Source organism: Fusarium odoratissimum, assembly GCF_000260195.1.
Source record: "Fusarium odoratissimum NRRL 54006 unplaced genomic scaffold supercont1.2, whole genome shotgun sequence".
Taxonomy (NCBI): Eukaryota; Fungi; Ascomycota; class Sordariomycetes; order Hypocreales; family Nectriaceae; genus Fusarium; species Fusarium odoratissimum.
The window spans coordinates 2023368-2040659 of NW_022158688.1; the positions used below are offsets into that span (position 1 = coordinate 2023368).

The window sequence follows — 17292 nt, forward strand, 5'->3', positions numbered from 1 at the left end:
CCGTTCTGGCCACCGTCTTGGCCTCCGTTCTGATCACCTCCCTGACCTCCGTTCTGATCACCTCCCTGACCTCCGTTTTGATCACCGCCTTGGCCACCTTGGTTGCCGCCGTTCTGGCCACCCGCTTGACCTCCATTGTTACCGCCCTGGCCACCCTGACCTCCGTTGTTACCTCCGTTGTTACCACCATTGTTACCACCATTGTTACCACCATTGTTACCACCGTTGTTACCACCGTTGTTACCACCGTTGTTACCACCATTGCCACCTCCGACGGTGATACGGATGCAGTCATCCTGTGCTCCTCTCTGAGCAACAGGCATGAGGACAGGCTGATGGTTGGATGCGGCAGACATACTGCAGATACGGTAGTTACCGGCAGGCAGACCGCCGTCAACCTTGGCGGTGAGGAGACCTTGGCCGTTACCAGCATCGTTGATACCCTTGAAGAAGGCAAACTGCTGAGGGTCCAAAGGCTGAGTAGGGTTCAGACTATCGCCAGTGTCCTGAACAGTGACGTGGGTATGGCCGATGATGTTACCACCACCGTCGAGGTCCTGAGGAGCAGAATAGTAGGTGGTTGTTGCATTAGTGAACGAGCCAGGTGCAAAGTTGATAAACTGTACGGAGATATCAAAGTCTTGATTGGCTTCAACGTTGTCACCGTTTTGAGGCGATGTGAAGACTGAAGAAACCATGTTGTTGGCTCCAGGAATCTTTCCCATAGCTGTAGGAGTCAGTATATGTAGAGAGGAAAGAGGGAATCGTAAAACTTACGAATACCGTTACATGAGCCGTCTCGGTTTTGCTCTCCATTGGTAAGTGTCTGACCAGCACAGAAGTTGATGAAGTTGTTGTTATCCCTAAGTCATGTTAATGGTAGTTTTTTCTCAAAGTTAGATGTGACCTACGTTGCTGAGGCAGCTTGCTCATCCGATCCGGGGTTGTTGCCATCTTGCTGCGAACCAGTTTGCACGGCGTTGGCGTCCAGAGTGTTGCCGCCGCCACCGCCGCCTCCGTTATTACCACCGTTGTTGCCGCCATTATTGTTGCCGCCATTGTTGCCGCCGTTATTGCCCTGGCCGCCGTTGTTTCCGCCATTGTTGCCCTGGCCACCGTTGTTGCCGCCACCGCCTCCTCCACGGCCACCACCTCCAAATCGACCGCCGCCGAATTGTCGTCGTTGGAGAGCGCGAGCCAGGGGGTGTCGTTTTTGGACAACAGCAGCTTCTGTAATGGCAGAGATGCCCAGAAGAGCAATGATTACGCCTTTGACCTGCATTGTGATGACTTTATGTTGATCTTGCCGAGAGAAAGTGAAAAAGGAAATGAAGCCGAGGGCAAATACAATGTTGTATAAAAGTTTTCGAACGGTGCCAGACCAATTCGAAATAAAGAAAAAAGAATGGTCACAGTAAAGTCAACTTGGTCTCAAAGGAACGAATGAAAGAAAGAGACACTACCAGAGCTGAAGAGAAGAGAAGATGGTACGATTTTGGGACGAAGGGACGAGGGTTTAAAGCATCGGGGAAAACTGGAGATGATGATCGGAAACGAAGATGCCGAGAAAAGAGGCTGGCTTTCATTATGACAATCCCAGACAATTCAACGTCTCGGGCTTGCACATCAGACCGGATGGCATCTGGGCGGTTGAAGGGGCCCGGTTCAGGGTCACAACGCCATGGACGACGGCTGAAGCGAGCAATAGTACCCAAGATCCATCTCTCGCTTGAGAGGCAAGGGGGCAGCGATCAAACTTGATGAGAAACACCAAGACAGAACATCGTGGAACACAGTGACAGCACTAACTGCCTAGGACATCTGAGACCGAGAAACGAAAACATGAGACAGCGGCAGACGCGACCTGACGTCTTGGCCAAGAGGTCCAGAGATGCCTGTTCGGGCTGGGCTCTCAGTTAGTCAGGGCAGGTCGAGATGATTGTTCTCAGGTGGTGTAACAGGGACGTTGGAGAATGTTAGTCGATTGTGAGCGAGTGTAGTGTATTTCCTTAGCGCTTGGCTAATCTTGGCGGACGGTCATATCTCCGAGAGGCGATTGAGTGAGTATGTAATAGTAGGGATCCAAGTTAGGAGTTGACGTTGGAGATGAGATGCGGCTGTAGACGTCTCAGCCCGTGCCCCCTCCTTCCCAATTGGTATTGTGTAACTGGTTGCGCAGCCAATCAGAGTATGCACTGACCTGTACCTGCAGTTAGTTGCCAGGGGTGCCTATAACTCCAAGCACAGCGCGTTTCGTCCACTGAAGCTCGAAACTACCATTGTTAAGCGCGAGTGTCGGAGAGTGTCCGCCCTGTAACGGAAAACTCATCAGCCAGATCGAGAGAATCTGATGAATAATAGACGATGCCCTCTCTGGGATGGGGAATTTTGTAATTGTCGACCTGGCTCGTCCACTATCATCTGCGTGGTTATTCGTTCTGTTTCTAATGCCTAGGTAACTGATAATGCCAAGAGAGCAATACTAACAACCCTAGCTATACTACTATATCATATCACCATATATGCTCACGAATTACTGTCAACAGGTTATCGGAGATTCAGAAAGATTCTTCACTTATTACACTCACAAACTCAGGCATATTGAGTTCAGTCTAATCTCATCCAGACTTTTCACCCAGATCTAAGCTCTATCCAACCAGTTCTCATGACTGACAGACAAGTTGGAGGCGTGTTGCAGATACGTCGCAGACTAGCAATAGCATGAATGCCCTACATTGGCGTTGCAACCACGAGGTAGCATCCAAACAGTGCCCTGTAACCGGACCTGTAACAATATCTCACTCAGTATCACGATTGTATTTTAAGCTTACAATATCGATAAGACATTCTCGGTTTCCCCAAAGTTCCTGTTTCATCCGCATTTTTGCAAAATCCTTCAGCAATTGTTGACTGATCACTCGTCTCAGGCTTGGAGTGACACTGGATGAATCATGATCACGAAGCGAGCCTGAATCATTCAATTCTCCTAAGTGAAATGATGTCATGTTTTGAAATTCTGGGCCAAGGCGCATTGATTCCACATGGCATTTCGTGGTCTTGGCATTCTCTGTTGAAGATATCGTGTAGATATCGCGGAGCATCAAATAGCCCAAGTTTATGATAAAAAAAAGGGTGCATTCTCAAAGACCATACCACATTCATTCATAAGAAGCTACCAGCTGCATAAATGTCCAGAACATTCCAATTTACATACACAATAAATCAGAGCTCCTCGGACATCTGCTTCTGCTCAACATCCTTGTAAGCCTCCACGATCTTGTCCAGCCAGGCAGCCATTCTGTAACCGGCCTTGGCAACCTGCTCCTCAATGACAGGGGCAGCCTTTTCAAAGTACTCGCCCCCGAGTTCCTGACCGACAATGGCATCGGGACCCTCGGGCAGAACTGTAGATCCATGTTAGAGACGAGTTGCGAATACAGCTGCTGCTGCTGGGGTAATCGACATACCGTGAGTGCAGACGAGCGCATTGGCCTCCCGGGACCAAGCAAGTGCCGTGCTGATGGGGTCACTGAAGTCTAGATCCTTCAACCACGCGTCTTTCGCCTCCGCGAACTTGCCGTCTGTGATCTCAACTGCAAGCTGGTTGGCCCAGTTGTTGGCGAGCTTGAAGGGGTCGCCGTGCAGACCACCCAACAGCTTCTCAGCAATAGAGCTGTCCCAGACGTGGTGGAGGTTGAATGTGCGGCCATCAAACGTTACTGAGAGACCGTTGCCTCCCTTTTCGACATCTTCGTTATGTAGAGGCTGGTGAAGATCTCCGATAAAGTGAACAACGAACTTGGCGGCCTGGTTGCGCTGCCAGAAGGGCAACTGAGGCTCAACTGATTGCTGGGTGTAGTTCTTGAGGGCGGTGAGGACACAACCATCGTCCTTGCAATCACGCTCAAAGTCGACGTCACACTTGTTAGGAGGGCTGTCATGAGCGTCGATGAAGTGAAAGGTTTTGGTGTATCGACCCCAATCTGTGTAGCGAATCGAGTCGGCCCATGATGCTATTTTTGCGAGGTAGTCTTCCTCGTCATTATAGAGAATATACTTGAGGTGAGCCTCGGTGGTGTTTGCGACAAAGTGACTGGCGAGGTAAGCGGTGGTGATATGGCCGAGACCTGTGATGTGTGAGCTTATTAAACAATTGTTTTATGATGAATTAATGAACTCACTGCCCCAAGCAAAAGTGCCAGGCAAGTTAGCGAGGCCAAGAGCCAGCGCGCCAGCTGAGAGGAGCTTCATCATAACAGAATGAGGGCGGTCGCTAGATCTGAAGCTATGGAATGCAGTGGGTTTATCAGTCACAAAATGAAGGGGACAGAATCAAACTTTTAAGAGGGAAGTGAAGATGTTAAAAGATGAACACGCTTAAGCTCAAGGTTACGGAGTAGAAAGAGGCGAATTCTAGATTGGACCAAAGCGTTTGAAGCTGGAGAGCTGAGCGCGAAGCGGTTGGCTAAGGCTGCCTATGTTTACGTTAGTCCTGGAGCACGATCGATAGTTGCTCATGAGTTGTCAGGGGTCTAGCTACTGGAGGCGGGATAGGCAAGCTTACGGCGAATCATGGTGGGCATGTGCCGCTCTACGGTGAAACATTGAAAGTGGCTGGGAAGAATGGAGCTGAGGCCGCTGAGATTTGCTCTAGTTTGGGGAGCTGAGGTTGATGGTTTATCATAAAAGCAGTAGAGTTATGCAAAGTATTTAGACTAGGGGTTACTGCATGAGTTCTCAATACCATGAGTTTAGTTCATATGTGCTTGCACTGGATGGATAGTACTATCATGATAAGAGTCAATCGGCCTCTTATCGAAGATAGACCCTGCATCTCACAGGACAGGCTCACACAAAAAGACTCACGCGCCTTGGAATGGCTGCGAGTTCTCCATATTTTAGCTCACAAGATCTCCAAGCCCAGTGCGTCACTTTGAACGATAAGCGCTCCTCAACTGGCCAATACACGATGACCAGTTACCAAACGGATCGATAAGACCTCCACTGTTGAACCCGACAACGGGACTGACCTGGGGATCTCCTTATCTGAGTCTGTGTCTGCAGTGCTTTGCCTTGCTTGGGTTTGGTATGGTTAAACGTTGTTCGTGGAACATTAAACTTTGTTGCTTATTGAAATATTTTTGCTCTATCTTACTCCTTCTTGTCTTCAGACGGCAATCAGAAGAACAAGCTCTGAATCTTGACCAGGTTTCGAGTAAACTCTGAATCAGAACAGAACCTCTTCTGGAATTGGATCTACATTTACTTGCTTACTCGCTTCCTACACTCGATCTCTCTTTGTAGCTGGCTGCCCTCGTGATACCCACCTTTGTCGCACCACCCTCTTCCTCTTCTACTTGATCTGATCTACCTTATCTAAACTTCTTCTCATTCTCCTTCTCCTTCTCGATTTACCCTCTTCAACTCCTTCGAAAACGACGACGATGCCGCTGCTGGCTTCAACCTCAATCGCCGCTGCGGCGCATGCGTTACCGGTCACGTTGGCTCTGTCGGGCATTTTTGGTAGCATCAGCTTGACCTCTTGGATATGTCTCCTCGTGCGTCCCTCTCTCTTCTCTCATTCGCGCGTCCTTGTGTTGCATTCGCATCCGCGATCTCAATTGCATGCGCGACCCTTAATTCTCCCCCATCTTGGCTAACGATGCTCTGCAGTTACCCCAATTGTTCGCCAATTACAAGGCCAAGAGCGCCGATGGCCTCAGCATGGCCTTTCTGGTCGTCTGGCTCTTGGGCGATATCACAAATCTCATCGGTTAGTTCTCATTCCTACCTAAATCCCCCAAAATCAAAATTTGTCTTGAGCACAGAGACAAATACCATTGCTACGCCATTGTCTGACGCCCTGGTCAAAAAATTTGACGTCGGCTAGAAGTGGCTTGCCACCACGCCAACTTTCAGTTTGGCTAACTGCTTTCTAGGAGCCTTGTTCACCCACCTAGCTCCCACTGCAATTGCCCTGGCAGGATACTTCTGCATTGCCGATATCGTCCTCATCGGCCAGGCCGTCTACTACAATGCCCTTAATGCCCGCCGAGCGAGTCGCGCCGGGGAACGTCGATCAAGTGATCCTACAGAAGAGTCTCCTCTGATCAACGGGTCCCGTAGACGCAGCTCTTCTTTTGGCCTCCCTGGGTCTCAGCGCCGCCATGCGACACATACCGAGTCCTCGATGGACCCATTGAGGAAGATTGTGACAGGCGAAGACGAAACCCCCGATAGCAAGCCTTGGCTTCACAACACCCTGAGCCTGCTCGCTGTATACGTCATTGGGTTCGCTGGCTGGTTTGTCTCGTACAAGGTCGGTGCCTGGGAGAGCGGTGACCCTGGTACCCCCGACGCGCCTGAGGAGGCCCAGAGCCCAATGGAGCTTGCTGGACTTATTCTGGGATACATCAGCGCAGCGCTCTATCTCTGTGCTCGAATTCCCCAAATTATCAAGAACCATCGGGAAAAGTCATGCGAGGGTATGTTGATCCATGCTTGCAGTCAATGGACGAGACTAATAATCTGCAGGTCTCGCATTGCTTTTCTTTATGCTCTCAATGAGCGGAAACCTCACTTATGGTATCAGCCTGGTAGCCTACTCCCAAGACAAGAAGTACTTGCTGAACGCGCTTCCTTGGTTGCTTGGCTCTCTGGGCACCATTGCTGAGGATCTCATCATCTTCGTCCAGTTCCGAATTTACTCCAACGATGAACGAGAGAGCGCAATTGAACCTTAAATCGCGATCGACAAGACAAGACATGGCAATCAAGTTTTGAGACGGACGGAGGGAGGTTTTTGGAGGTTCTAATGTGCATGAACTGGCGTTTCATTCATTCATATGCGTTGCATTTGAGAAATTGGTTACATGAAGGAAGGGTGAAGCTTGAACAAGCTCACAATCAATACTGGGACATCCTCGGGATAGAGGTGCATGACATAATGCTTCGGGTCGAATTATAACTCTTCGGAGGGTTTTTCTTACTTATCAGTTCAATGAGTCTTTTAAAATGTGTTTTGCCAGTCATTAATAAACGTTCTAGATGCGACCAATTGAAAAACTGAAGCTTTTAATTCGACGATAAACTCGACCCATGCATGAGAGCATTCTCATGCCATAGTGGGGTTACACTTGTTGAAATTCGGCGACTCAGCTCCGATGACGGGGTCGGAAGTTTGGCGGGGTTATATACTACTCGGTACTTTCATTAGACTCACTCGCTTCAACGCCAAAATTTAAACATCAGCAACCTCCCAACGTATCTTTGACTGAGTCTCTTGACCTCTCCCCCGTCAAGAGTCTCTCATTGATTCTATAACATATATACACCGACAATGGCTTCTCAATTCCCTACCAAGAAGTGCGGTATGTCGCCGTCAATACTCCCCCTCCATCCGATTTCGCACCACTATCTCTTCTCATGTCCACCTCTACACACGTATCAAACATCAAATGCTAATTCATATATAGGTGTTCTCGGCGCCACTGGCTCTGTAGGCCAGCGCTTCATCCTCCTCCTCGCTCAGCACCCATACCTCACCCTCCATGCCATCGGCGCCTCATCTCGCTCTGCCGGCAAGAAGTACAAGGATGCCGTCCGATGGAAGCAGGCCGCGCCCATGGGCGATATTGCCGAGATGGTTGTGAGAGAATGCAAGGCTGAGGAGTTCAAGGACTGTGATGTTGTCTTCAGTGGCCTTGACTCTGACGTCGCTGGCGATATTGGTATATCCCTCTCTGTCACGTATCAGCAATAACTGATCACTAACTTTATGTGTCTACAGAGCTCGAGTTCATCAAGGCCGATATTCCTGTCTTCTCTAACGCAAAGAACTACCGTCGCGATCCTCTCGTGCCTCTCGTCGTTCCCACCGTCAACCTCCCCCATCTCGACCTCATCCCTCATCAGCGCTCTGTTCGCTCTCTCAACAAGGGTTTCCTCGTGTGCAACTCCAACTGCGCTGTCATTGGTCTCGTTATTCCCTTCGCCGCTCTCCAAGCCGCTTTCGGACCTATCTCTACCGTCTCCATTGTTACTCTGCAGGCCGTTTCTGGTGCCGGTTACCCTGGAGTCTCCAGCATGGACATCATCGATAACATTGTCCCCTTCATCTCTGGCGAGGAGGACAAGCTCGAGACTGAGGCCCGCAAGATTCTCGGTCGCATTGACGACAAGGGAACTGCTTTCATTGAGCAAGAGGGGCTTCGTGTCTCTGCCACTTGCAACCGTGTTCCAGTCATGGACGGCCACACTGCATGTGTTAGCTTGAGCTTCGAGCGCAAGCCTGCTCCTTCAGCTGAGGAGGTTCGCAAGGCTCTCCGAGATTACAAGAGTGAGGCTCAAGCCCTCGGATGCCCTTCTGCACCTGAGCCTGCTATCAAGGTCTTTGGCGACGATGAGCCTGATCGTCCTCAGCCCCGTCTGGACCGTGACCTTGGCCGTGGATACACTGTCAGCGTCGGCCGTGTTCGCGAGGATGAGGCTGGCATTTTTGACATTAAGTTTACTGCCCTGAGCCATAACAGTGAGTCTTACAACTTCCCCTCTGAGGACTTATCTCAGACTGACTGTTCCAGCCGTTATTGGTGCTGCTGGTTCGTCGATATTGAACGCAGAGGCCGCCATTCTCAAGGGATACATCTGAAGGTACAGGGTACAGGGGATTTTAAAAAACAATTCGGTTATATAAAGATAAAAATAGACAATGGTATTTGTTTGGCGTTCAGCATTATCTCAATCCCTGCAAATATGTAACCTCACAAAACAACAGGAAAACTAAGAAGCGATGTGAATTGCTATTTATTCATGATGGTCCGTAAAGTACATGCAACAGCCGACCATGAGGGTATACCATATCTATTCCTACCCCAGCGCAAGTGTCGTGACACCAATCATTGCGCGATCCATTGACTATAACCAAATTCAAATATGTGATATTCTAAAGTCCCAGTAATCCATGCTGTGCTCTGTATCCCAGTGCGCTAGCTATCCATCCATTGCGCCAAATAATAACCAGAAAACTCCAAAGGTATACAAACAAAACGTTATGTCATATGGCTCGGCGCCCATATAAAGCAGGGTATCTGTAGCATCATCGGCTACGATCCTCGGGAGAGGGGGACCTTGCCCTGCCAAGGCCACTGGAGAAAATACTGAGCCAACCATCGTGTCGACTCCATCGCGAAGTTCGGGTTTCGTTGGTAAGCAACCCTTGTTCAAGATCGGATTCACGGTCATCAGAACGAGAGCCAGAGCCCTCCGCAATAGTTCCATCGTCATCGTCATCATCGTCATCACTTGCATCGTCGCGATATGGTTCATAATGCGGCTCAGATGATGAGCCATGAGCAAGAGATCGAACCACGTCGCCCTTGCAGATGGGGCAAGTTCGTCGGCGAGTCGTCAACCAGGGAGTACTATAGACTGTTAGTAAATGAGACTTGCAAGCATGTATTTGGAGCACTTACATGCACTCTACGTGAAACTCGTGACCGCACGGGAGGCTCATGACCTGGCTCACGCCGTCGACGTATTCTTCAAGACACACCACACATTCGACTTGACGACCCATGTACTTTTTCCACTCAGCAGAAAACCCACCAGAGCCCTTCTCGCGCTCAGATCGAGCATTGTTCCTGGTTGGATTTGAAGGTGTTGATATGGCGTCACTGGATCGCGTTTCTTCTTCAGGAGTACCCGCTGAGCCCCTCGACCGAGGTCGTGCCCGTGAGGGAGATTCCTGTAGTAGAGGAGTGGTTGGTGTCGGAGCGGACGGTGAAGGAGTTCTCGGTGTCAAAGGCGGCGAGGGAGCGACTGTGTGGAAGGTGCGCACGGGTAGGCGTTCAACGACTGACTTTGGGGCTCTCCAGCGCCTTCGGCGGATTCTAGCGCGAAGAATCAAAAGGGCGTATACGAAACTCAGAGTGACTAGCGGGCTGACGACCAGTACGAGAAGCGTATCGAAAAACGGGCTAGCATTACTCGTGGGAGTGATGGTGACCCAAAGTCCATCGTGTGCGTCATCGTCAGCTTTACCGGGCTCGTCATGTCCCTCTTCGCTGCGTTCGTGGGAAAAGTCGAGCACGTTATCCTCATCTTCTGTCAAGAATTCAACCAGAATTTCTTCCTCATCGGGTTCAGGATCGTCGTCGCTTGTGCGATCGCGAACAAGGGAAGTCTTTGATGGAATAACAGGCTTAAACCTTCTGGATTCAGGATGCTTCCAATCGTCGTAGTTATCCTCAGATAAGAGGGGGCTTCGAATTTCTTTGGGTGACCCTCTGACAGCCTTGTTTTTCTTGGTGAATGTTTTCCTGGAATATCTCAGCGCTGTCTTTCGCTTTTTATTAGTTGGTTTGGTAGATCGTTCTTCAATTTGGCTGTGGCTGTCGTCGGCAGATCGTCTATCGTGGGTCGAGGCGGTAACCGTGGACTTGACGCCTTGTTTACTGTGCTTCCTCGACTTGGGACCTCTTTGAACTCTAAGAACAGGATTGCCTTGGTTGTCTAATGTATCTTCAATGAAGCTCCCTGGTTGCGTTAGCGCAGACAGCAGCTGCGCGGTCGTGCGAGCAGTGAAGACGGATGGGATGGTGACATTATCAACTTCAGGGCCATGCGCAAACATCTGAATAAGAGGGCCGCCTTTCTGGTTATCGCCAACAATGACGGCGAGAGCGCCTCTTCGCTGCGCCCACATTACTTTGTCGAGAAAACCGCAACCGCCTCGCATTAGTAGCGCCACTTTGCCGTCGATTTCGGAATGGTCATGCATGACAGAGACATGGCTGGAGGTGGTGTGACCATTGCCAGCGTTGGGGATAACGACTCGGCTTCGCTTAGCACGGACAGAAGTGCTGGACCTGGAAGTCGAAATAGAAGGGACAGCAGCCCTCAAGGCCTTGTGCAGAGCAATGGCCTCTGCTCTCTCGTTCCATCCTGGTGTGTCGCTGCAGCCCAATTCGCCGGTACCGTGTATAAGAGCATCCTCTGCGAAACCACTGCCCACCCATAACTGACCACTTAGACCTCGCATAGCGAGCTTGGGACCAAAAGCGGCGGGACGGGCGGCAAAGGAAGTGCTGTTGTCGTCGGTCAAGCTGATGGCAGCATTTGGTGGAAATAATGAAAATGGGGTGTTGTAGTACATGGAGTTCCAAACGGACTTTGGAGACTTTTCTGAATCATCACCATGCGACCGAGACTGAGACGACTTGGAGTCAGTCTTTTGTCTGGACCTGAAGTTACCAGCGGGGTAATCGGCGTATGCGGTACGAAGCGAGGATGATATAGCGCGACAGAAGAGGAGGAGAGACGCTGCGATAAAGAGTATAAGAACAAAAACGCGCGGAGGACGCATCTTGAGCGACTGTACAAAAACAAAAATTCTCCAAAAAAAGGTAAATGGAGAAGAGTATGGGAGAGAGAGAAGGAAGGAGGAGGAGGAGGAGGAGGATAAAAGAGAGAGAACGAGAGGTTGGTGTTGGTGAGCTGAGGTGTGAGTGAGGTGACCTTGGGTTCGGTTTGGGTTTGGGCTTGGGGTCACTCGGAGATATACAAGTCACATAAACCAAAGACGTCACCTTTGGTCTAGGCCGATCATCCGTTGGTTAGTCACTCTCTTTTTGTTTTTGGAGAAGAGGAGGAAGAGAAAGGAAGTGAAGCTCCGATGGTGGTACGCGGAGACGAGGGAAACGTGAGAGAGAGAGAGAAACTATGACATGGCCTAGGTCAGGGCTTTATGAGAGACTCGAGTAGCAAGAAGAGCCAGAGGAAGGCCAGTATCAGTTGCCAGGCAAACGACGTGAGTATAAGGAAAGTTGATGTCAGTGTGGCTGACTGCAAAGTCAAATCAGTTCAGTGATAGATCTCACAAAGGAAAAAGAAAAAGCGTCTGAAAACTCTCGTCTTGGCGATGGGAGTGGGAAAAGAGCAGATCATAAAGTTACAAAGATGACCAATTCTCTCTGTGTGTTAGTGACGACAAAAGACAATGCATTCAAATCCATGACATGGCATGGCATGGCAATGGGCAATGGCTGATGAGAGGGGGAGGGACAAAGAGACGCACGCGGCATGGTGCCGTAAGTGGAGGTTTCTGGGCGGGGGTGACCTGGAGGCTAGAGCTGTGAGCGCTGTAACTGGCACCTCGACCCCTGTCATTTGAAGGTACCTATCTTTGGCTTCTAGACTTCAAGAGAGCTTTCCTTGGCTATTGCTGGGGGGCCACCCAACAACGTCTCAGAATCAGTTGATCAGATTAAGAGAGAGATAAGAGCTTGTGTTATTTGGTTACATTTTTAACCCAACTCGGACTCGAGGGTTCAAGTCGTGGCTAGCATACACATAAAGCCATAAACAGATACCAACTCAGCTGGACAACTCCCGTGGGCCCCTGTCATGATCAGGCGCCCTTCAAAACCAGGGTCTCTTTGGCTCTGTCTGGTCTCTGTTCTGTTCTTCTGGTGGTCACGTCACGTCACGAAACAGCCTCCACTCTCTAGCGCAAGCTACTCTACTCATATCCAGAGCTAAGCTCCAAGTTAGTAAATATTCGGGGTAGACTTGACGCCTCAAAGTCCATCATCTTGTTCCTGAGCATCTACCGCAACCGTAAACTCGTGACTCGAGGCTGCAAAGCCTTGGACGAGTTGCTGTGCAACAAACCAACAATTTTTGGTTTATTGACTTTGCTCGCTAGGAACAGAAACCTACATGCTCTAGGCACAGGTGCAGCGTCGTAGTGTGTTGACAAAGTCGCGTGTTTTGTTTTGCTGTCGGTGAAACGGTCGGCTACGTCCATTCTCCATTCTCTATGCTCCGTGCATGAGACGAGATGATGTGGTTGTTTCTAGGAGCCTCTTTTCTCTTCTTGGCTAATAATGTTAACAACTTTTTAGCTTCTGACGCGTGAGAGCGTCAGGTGAGTCCCTTCAATCAGACACAGTGACCAAGTCTAAGCCTTCAGCTGTGTTCTCCGTATCTAGGGTTCTAACGGCGGACTGCGGAGGCCCGCGGAGCCATCCATTCATATTACGCTACCTCCAATGATCGACCCTCAAAAGTGCTTGCACAACACAAGATACGAATACACCAATCAAGCTCGTATAAAGACGGCCTGAACAAAGATCCCTCTCTCGTACCTGATCTAAATCTAACCCTGCCCTGCCTCGGCAACGTAACGGGTCTGCAGATGCAGGTCCACGTTTCGTTTGGTTGACCTTAAAATAGATCCATTATTGATTGATTCCCTTGGACGTGCGTCGACCAAGCTTTTTGGCCTTGTTTGTTCGTCACTTCTCCCTATCCAAAGGGCTAAAGGGCTGAAGGGGCTGCTTGAGGTTGAGATCAACAATCCCTTGGGCAAAAGGGATAACCTCATCCTCGATTGTATCTTTAAATCAAGTTTAAGCTTGTATTCAAGTTAAATTAATGACTTGTGATTGTCGGGCTTGGGCATCGCTTCATCGGCGTTACCGCTATCCAGCCTCAAAGTTAGGGATTGCCAGAACCGGACGTGTAATTGTGCCACCACCGCGATCTGGTCAAACATGGCGTTTTTGATCCATGCCACTTCTGGCTTGCCCGGATCCAGGCACCGAATTCAGTTTTGTAATTCTGATTGTATTGTGATTCTATCCGTGCGTCTGTACATAGGTACTGACTTCAGTGACTTGTGATTCTGCCTTAATAGCACCGGTTTGGGCTATAGTGGAGGCTTCGTTGTGACATTCGTCTAGCCTTTTCATTAGTACGCGCGTGTCCTATTTCCAATGCGTCTATTTGAACTCCGCTGTACGTCCATGTTTATCCAAAAGGTCGTTGTCTCCCTGATCAACCCGCCCAAAGCAATCCCTCAAAACAAGGCAGTGAATGTTACGCTATATCCAATCATCATTGTCTCGGCTCATAAACTCGATCCAGTCTGTTGGTCGTACCCACGCTCACCTAAACTTCTGGCTGGGCCACTCCGTCTGACCCGATCACCTTGCCAACATCCCAAGCCCTCTTCTCCCCAGCCTTGGACCATTGCACACTTTCCGCAGACTTTTCATCTGCACCACTCGCACGCTGTATTTGCTCGTCTGCAAAACCGGCGTCTTTTAGACGTTGCTCCTGATTTTGTCGCAGCTTTTGGCGGTCTCTAAACGCCTCAACAGCATCATCCCAGTCATTGCCAACCTCATCTTCATCCATTTGTATGTCAGTCTTGGGATCGTATGTGTCTGAAAACCGTCGATCGATACCCGAGGACCCTCCCACTGTTCCTCGACCCCGGTATTTCGGGGGCGGTGCGGGTCCCATCAGATCTTCCATGGCATCCGATCCCTCTTCTTCCTCTTTCTTCCGCTTGCGGTCCTCATTCTTTTCCAGAGGCAATCGATGTCGATGCCAACTCCTAGATTCCCTGGGCGATCGAGACCGTCGTCGGCTTGAAGGTGATCTAGACCTGTCTCTCCGTTTATGACTGCGACGATGATGCCCTTCTTCTTCGGAAGCTCTGTCTCTGCTCCGTGATCTATCGCGCCGTCTGTGATCCCTTCGTGACCTATCCGACCGTCTCGATTCATCGTCAGTCTTACCGCGACGATCGTCGCGCGACAGTCGACCCTGTCGCCGCCGCTCGCTGCGTTTATCTGTAAAAAGGTCGTCTGATTTCTGGTCATGTTCGCGTTCCTGCTTTCGATCCTTGTCGGTACGTTGCGAATTTCTCCTTGAAGAAGGCCCAGCCTCATCTTCATTTCTTGGTCGTTTCTTGCCGCCTAGGATGGCATGAATATCGCCCATCTGGCGCCGTCGAATATCATGGACACTCGGGTTTGTCTTGCGCCGCTTGATTTCTTCCGTGCGCTCGAGATCCTTGAGCCGTGCCTTGGACTCGGCGGCCTCTTTGGCTAGCAGCGCCTTGTTGTGATTGTCGGTATCCTTTATAATGTGTCGTAGAAATCGGGTGTTGGGTTTCATCATATTCGCAGGTCTGAAGCCACGTCAGCAACAGACTTGCCAGAATTGGTGGGTGTATGTATTACTTCTTATTCGTGCGATATGCTTCCATACCCATGGCTGAATATTTGAGAGAGCAGTCGCTTGCCTCTTGCGCCAAGAGGTCCGCAACATAATCATCGGTTAAAATTTCGTCGTTCTTTGACATCGTTGATCGGGTTCGAGAGCTCAGGAGACGCGCCAGTCGCAAGATATGTATATCGCCCCGAAATTGCGCCAAAAAGAGGTTGTAAGTTGAGGTTGCAACTCTTGTGTTTGGCTAGAAGTGCTATGCATTGATGTCAGCAGTCTTCTGCCCCTCCACACCGCCTGTGGCCCAAACGGTATTCCACTAACCCAAATTAGGTTTCGAAGTAAACATATCCGCGTCCAACTAAACACAATCAACTTTCTATCACGAACCTAATAATTGGTCTTATTGTGTCACGGTATTCCCGTCCTCTACTCATAATGAGTCAGCCAAACCCAGAAAAGGTTCTTGAAACCCTGAACAAACTTCAGTCATCACAAGAAATCTCAATTATAAAACTAAGTGAACCCATCTCAAGCTCAAGGCCTCAAGATGCCCGGCAACGAACATCAGATGCATCAAATTCAGCCTTTGACGCGCCAACTCCCGCAGGCCTAACAGCCGATCTAGCACACTATAAGGAACTCTTCGCCAAACTGCGCTTTTCATATGTGCAACAAGTCACAAAGGAAAAGTTCATCCGAGCCATTGTCGGCGACCCACCAATGATTGTCACAATGGAAGAGAATCTGGAGCTTGAAAAGGAAAACGCCGTTGCCAAGAAGCAACTCAAAGAGCTAAAGACAGAAGTGGCGGATATGGTGGCAGATCTTGAGAGGAGAGGTATCGAGCTTAGCCAGAAGTACGAGAATGTGCAACTTGAATCGGCAAAGCTGCGTGAGATGCCTACAAAGATCGAGGATTTGGAAATGCGAATTGAAAAATTACGCACAGAACTAGAGACCCCAGAAGGATCCGCCCCCAGCATGAATCTGCCTCTAGCCAAAACTCAGGATCTTGTCAACCAACGCAAGCTCGAACAGCAGGAACTCGCGCGAGAGCTGGAGTCCTTACAAGCCAAGGTCCCTCGGAAGAGAAAGGAGGCTGAAAGACTTCGTGTTGAACTGCAGCCTCTTGAGAACAAGCGCCAAAATAGCGCGACTGCTGCGCGTGAGGCGAGGAGGAGAAAGGAGGCCGCTTTGGGTGGTGCAGCGGATGACCTGGAGGAGAGAGCTCGCTGGTGGAGAGCGAGCGAGGGTGTGTTGACACAAGTTTTGGATATCAAGAATTAAGAGATGCGAACATGAATGAAGATATGAGATATCACGATAGGGTCAGCGTTGTGAGCATATGGGACACGGAATAGGGGTAGGGGCGTTTAGCATTTTTGATGCTACCTGGCCCTTGTTATTGCCTTGGCAGGGTGGCTCTTTTCATCATTTAATGTCGAAATTCTACGGCACGTTCTCTGCGACTGTATACAATGTAACTTGCGACATGCACTGATGCAAACAGGTGCCTTTAGCGTGAAGCCTCGATCAGGTTTTTACAGTATCATGTAGTCAACCATACCGGAACTACACTCCCATTAGAAATTGAGGTGCTTTCTTGAAAACTATCATGCTTCAATATAACGGTGCTATGGATTCAAACTCTTGTGATCTACCCTTCAAGACAAGTATGTTCCTAGAACCCAGACCCATATGCTCAATTTTACAACGTGGACATATTTGAAATGTCTCTATATAATACCTTGAGTCGCTCTCAACATGCTGTCTACTGGCTCTACAGGTAGCTTAGAAGCCTAAGATTGGTTCTTGATACTCCTGAGCCCTACATGCACACAGCCACAGATGATGGTGAAAGTTTGTCATTCCCAGGCATAACAACAAACGATATATGGCAAAGTTAGTTGCTCGTTGATGAGGAAGACAGCAAGTTCCATATTTCGTACATGTAGGGCATCTTGAAATGCTAGTGACAACTTTCTTTAATGAATATAGACGCAAGTCAATGACTGTTTGAGGTACGTGAGGTTAACAACTACCTCTACTAGCAGGACGGCTGTTGTAACTATTTTGGTGCTTGTAAATAAATAAGATCCTGCAAGGTAATATCATATAAGTGATACTGTCTTCTTCTGGCGAATCAGGTTGAGGATTGTCGTCTTCCAGCTGAGTGTCGAATTCATAGAGGTGGCCACCAAGTCTGAAAAGGCATCTTCCCATTTGACTACCAACGGAGCTATAAGTGTATCTCAATAAAGCGCTATA

At 49.5% G+C, this 17292-nt stretch overlaps 7 protein-coding genes across 17 annotated transcripts in view; 3 read left to right on the forward strand and 4 right to left on the reverse strand.

Annotated features, from left to right (window-relative positions):
- FOIG_02312 (uncharacterized protein) overlaps window positions 1-2111 on the reverse strand; it is a 3318-nt gene extending 1207 nt beyond the window's left edge. Inside the window, exons 1-5 of the mRNA XM_031199571.1 lie at window positions 912-2111; window positions 778-863; window positions 209-727; window positions 161-172; window positions 71-130 (exon numbers count right to left, since the gene is read on the reverse strand). Coding sequence (XP_031071608.1) covers window positions 71-130; window positions 161-172; window positions 209-727; window positions 778-863; window positions 912-1282 — 1048 coding nt within the window. The 5' untranslated portion in view covers window positions 1283-2111. The remainder of the gene's footprint in view (window positions 1-70; window positions 131-160; window positions 173-208; window positions 728-777; window positions 864-911) is intronic.
- Window positions 2112-2910: 799 nt separating this feature from the next.
- Window positions 2911-4506, reverse strand: FOIG_02313 (uncharacterized protein). The gene is made up of 3 exons (XM_031199572.1): window positions 4182-4506; window positions 3468-4127; window positions 2911-3404 (listed from the first exon to the last, which is right to left on the reverse strand). The coding sequence occupies exons 1-3, from the start codon at window positions 4252-4254 to the stop codon at window positions 3223-3225; spliced, it is 915 nt and encodes a 304-aa protein (XP_031071609.1). The 5' UTR covers window positions 4255-4506; the 3' UTR covers window positions 2911-3222.
- Window positions 4507-4962: 456 nt separating this feature from the next.
- FOIG_02314 (uncharacterized protein) lies at window positions 4963-7090 on the forward strand. Of its 4 annotated transcripts, XM_031199573.1 has the most exons (4): window positions 4963-5558; window positions 5674-5773; window positions 5940-6485; window positions 6535-7090. In XM_031199573.1, the coding sequence occupies exons 1-4, from the start codon at window positions 5445-5447 to the stop codon at window positions 6741-6743; spliced, it is 969 nt and encodes a 322-aa protein (XP_031071610.1). In that variant the 5' UTR covers window positions 4963-5444; the 3' UTR covers window positions 6744-7090. The 4 variants fall into 4 exon arrangements, with proteins under 4 accessions (XP_031071610.1, XP_031071612.1, XP_031071611.1 ...); XM_031199575.1 differs by having other exon boundaries at window positions 5034-5773; XM_031199574.1 differs by having other exon boundaries at window positions 5034-5558; window positions 5940-7090.
- A 36-nt stretch (window positions 7091-7126) lies between these two features.
- FOIG_02315 (aspartate-semialdehyde dehydrogenase) lies at window positions 7127-12277 on the forward strand. 4 transcript variants are annotated; one of them, XM_031199580.1, is made up of 4 exons: window positions 7127-7370; window positions 7476-7730; window positions 7790-8530; window positions 8583-12277. In XM_031199580.1, the coding sequence occupies exons 1-4, from the start codon at window positions 7340-7342 to the stop codon at window positions 8648-8650; spliced, it is 1095 nt and encodes a 364-aa protein (XP_031071617.1). In that variant the 5' UTR covers window positions 7127-7339; the 3' UTR covers window positions 8651-12277. The 4 variants fall into 4 exon arrangements, with proteins under 4 accessions (XP_031071617.1, XP_031071616.1, XP_031071615.1 ...); XM_031199579.1 differs by having other exon boundaries at window positions 7183-7730; XM_031199578.1 differs by having other exon boundaries at window positions 7186-7370; window positions 7790-12277.
- Window positions 7211-12438, reverse strand: FOIG_02316 (uncharacterized protein). The gene is made up of 2 exons (XM_031199581.1): window positions 9474-12438; window positions 7211-9422 (listed from the first exon to the last, which is right to left on the reverse strand). Exons 1-2 carry the CDS (start codon window positions 11363-11365, stop codon window positions 9098-9100), a joined length of 2217 nt encoding a protein of 738 aa, XP_031071618.1. The 5' UTR covers window positions 11366-12438; the 3' UTR covers window positions 7211-9097.
- Window positions 12439-13037: 599 nt separating this feature from the next.
- Window positions 13038-16514, reverse strand: FOIG_02317 (uncharacterized protein). The gene is made up of 2 exons (XM_031199582.1): window positions 15036-16514; window positions 13038-14983 (listed from the first exon to the last, which is right to left on the reverse strand). Exons 1-2 carry the CDS (start codon window positions 15155-15157, stop codon window positions 13954-13956), a joined length of 1152 nt encoding a protein of 383 aa, XP_031071619.1. The 5' UTR covers window positions 15158-16514; the 3' UTR covers window positions 13038-13953.
- FOIG_02318 (uncharacterized protein) lies at window positions 13614-16655 on the forward strand. 5 transcript variants are annotated; one of them, XM_031199585.1, is made up of 3 exons: window positions 13633-15024; window positions 15090-15289; window positions 15355-16655. In XM_031199585.1, the coding sequence occupies exon 3, from the start codon at window positions 15460-15462 to the stop codon at window positions 16309-16311; it is 852 nt and encodes a 283-aa protein (XP_031071622.1). In that variant the 5' UTR covers window positions 13633-15024; window positions 15090-15289; window positions 15355-15459; the 3' UTR covers window positions 16312-16655. The 5 variants fall into 5 exon arrangements, with proteins under 5 accessions (XP_031071620.1, XP_031071621.1, XP_031071622.1 ...); XM_031199586.1 differs by having other exon boundaries at window positions 14012-15024; window positions 15085-15289; XM_031199587.1 differs by having other exon boundaries at window positions 14012-15024; window positions 15085-15238.
- The last annotated feature ends 637 nt before the right edge of the window (window positions 16656-17292 follow it).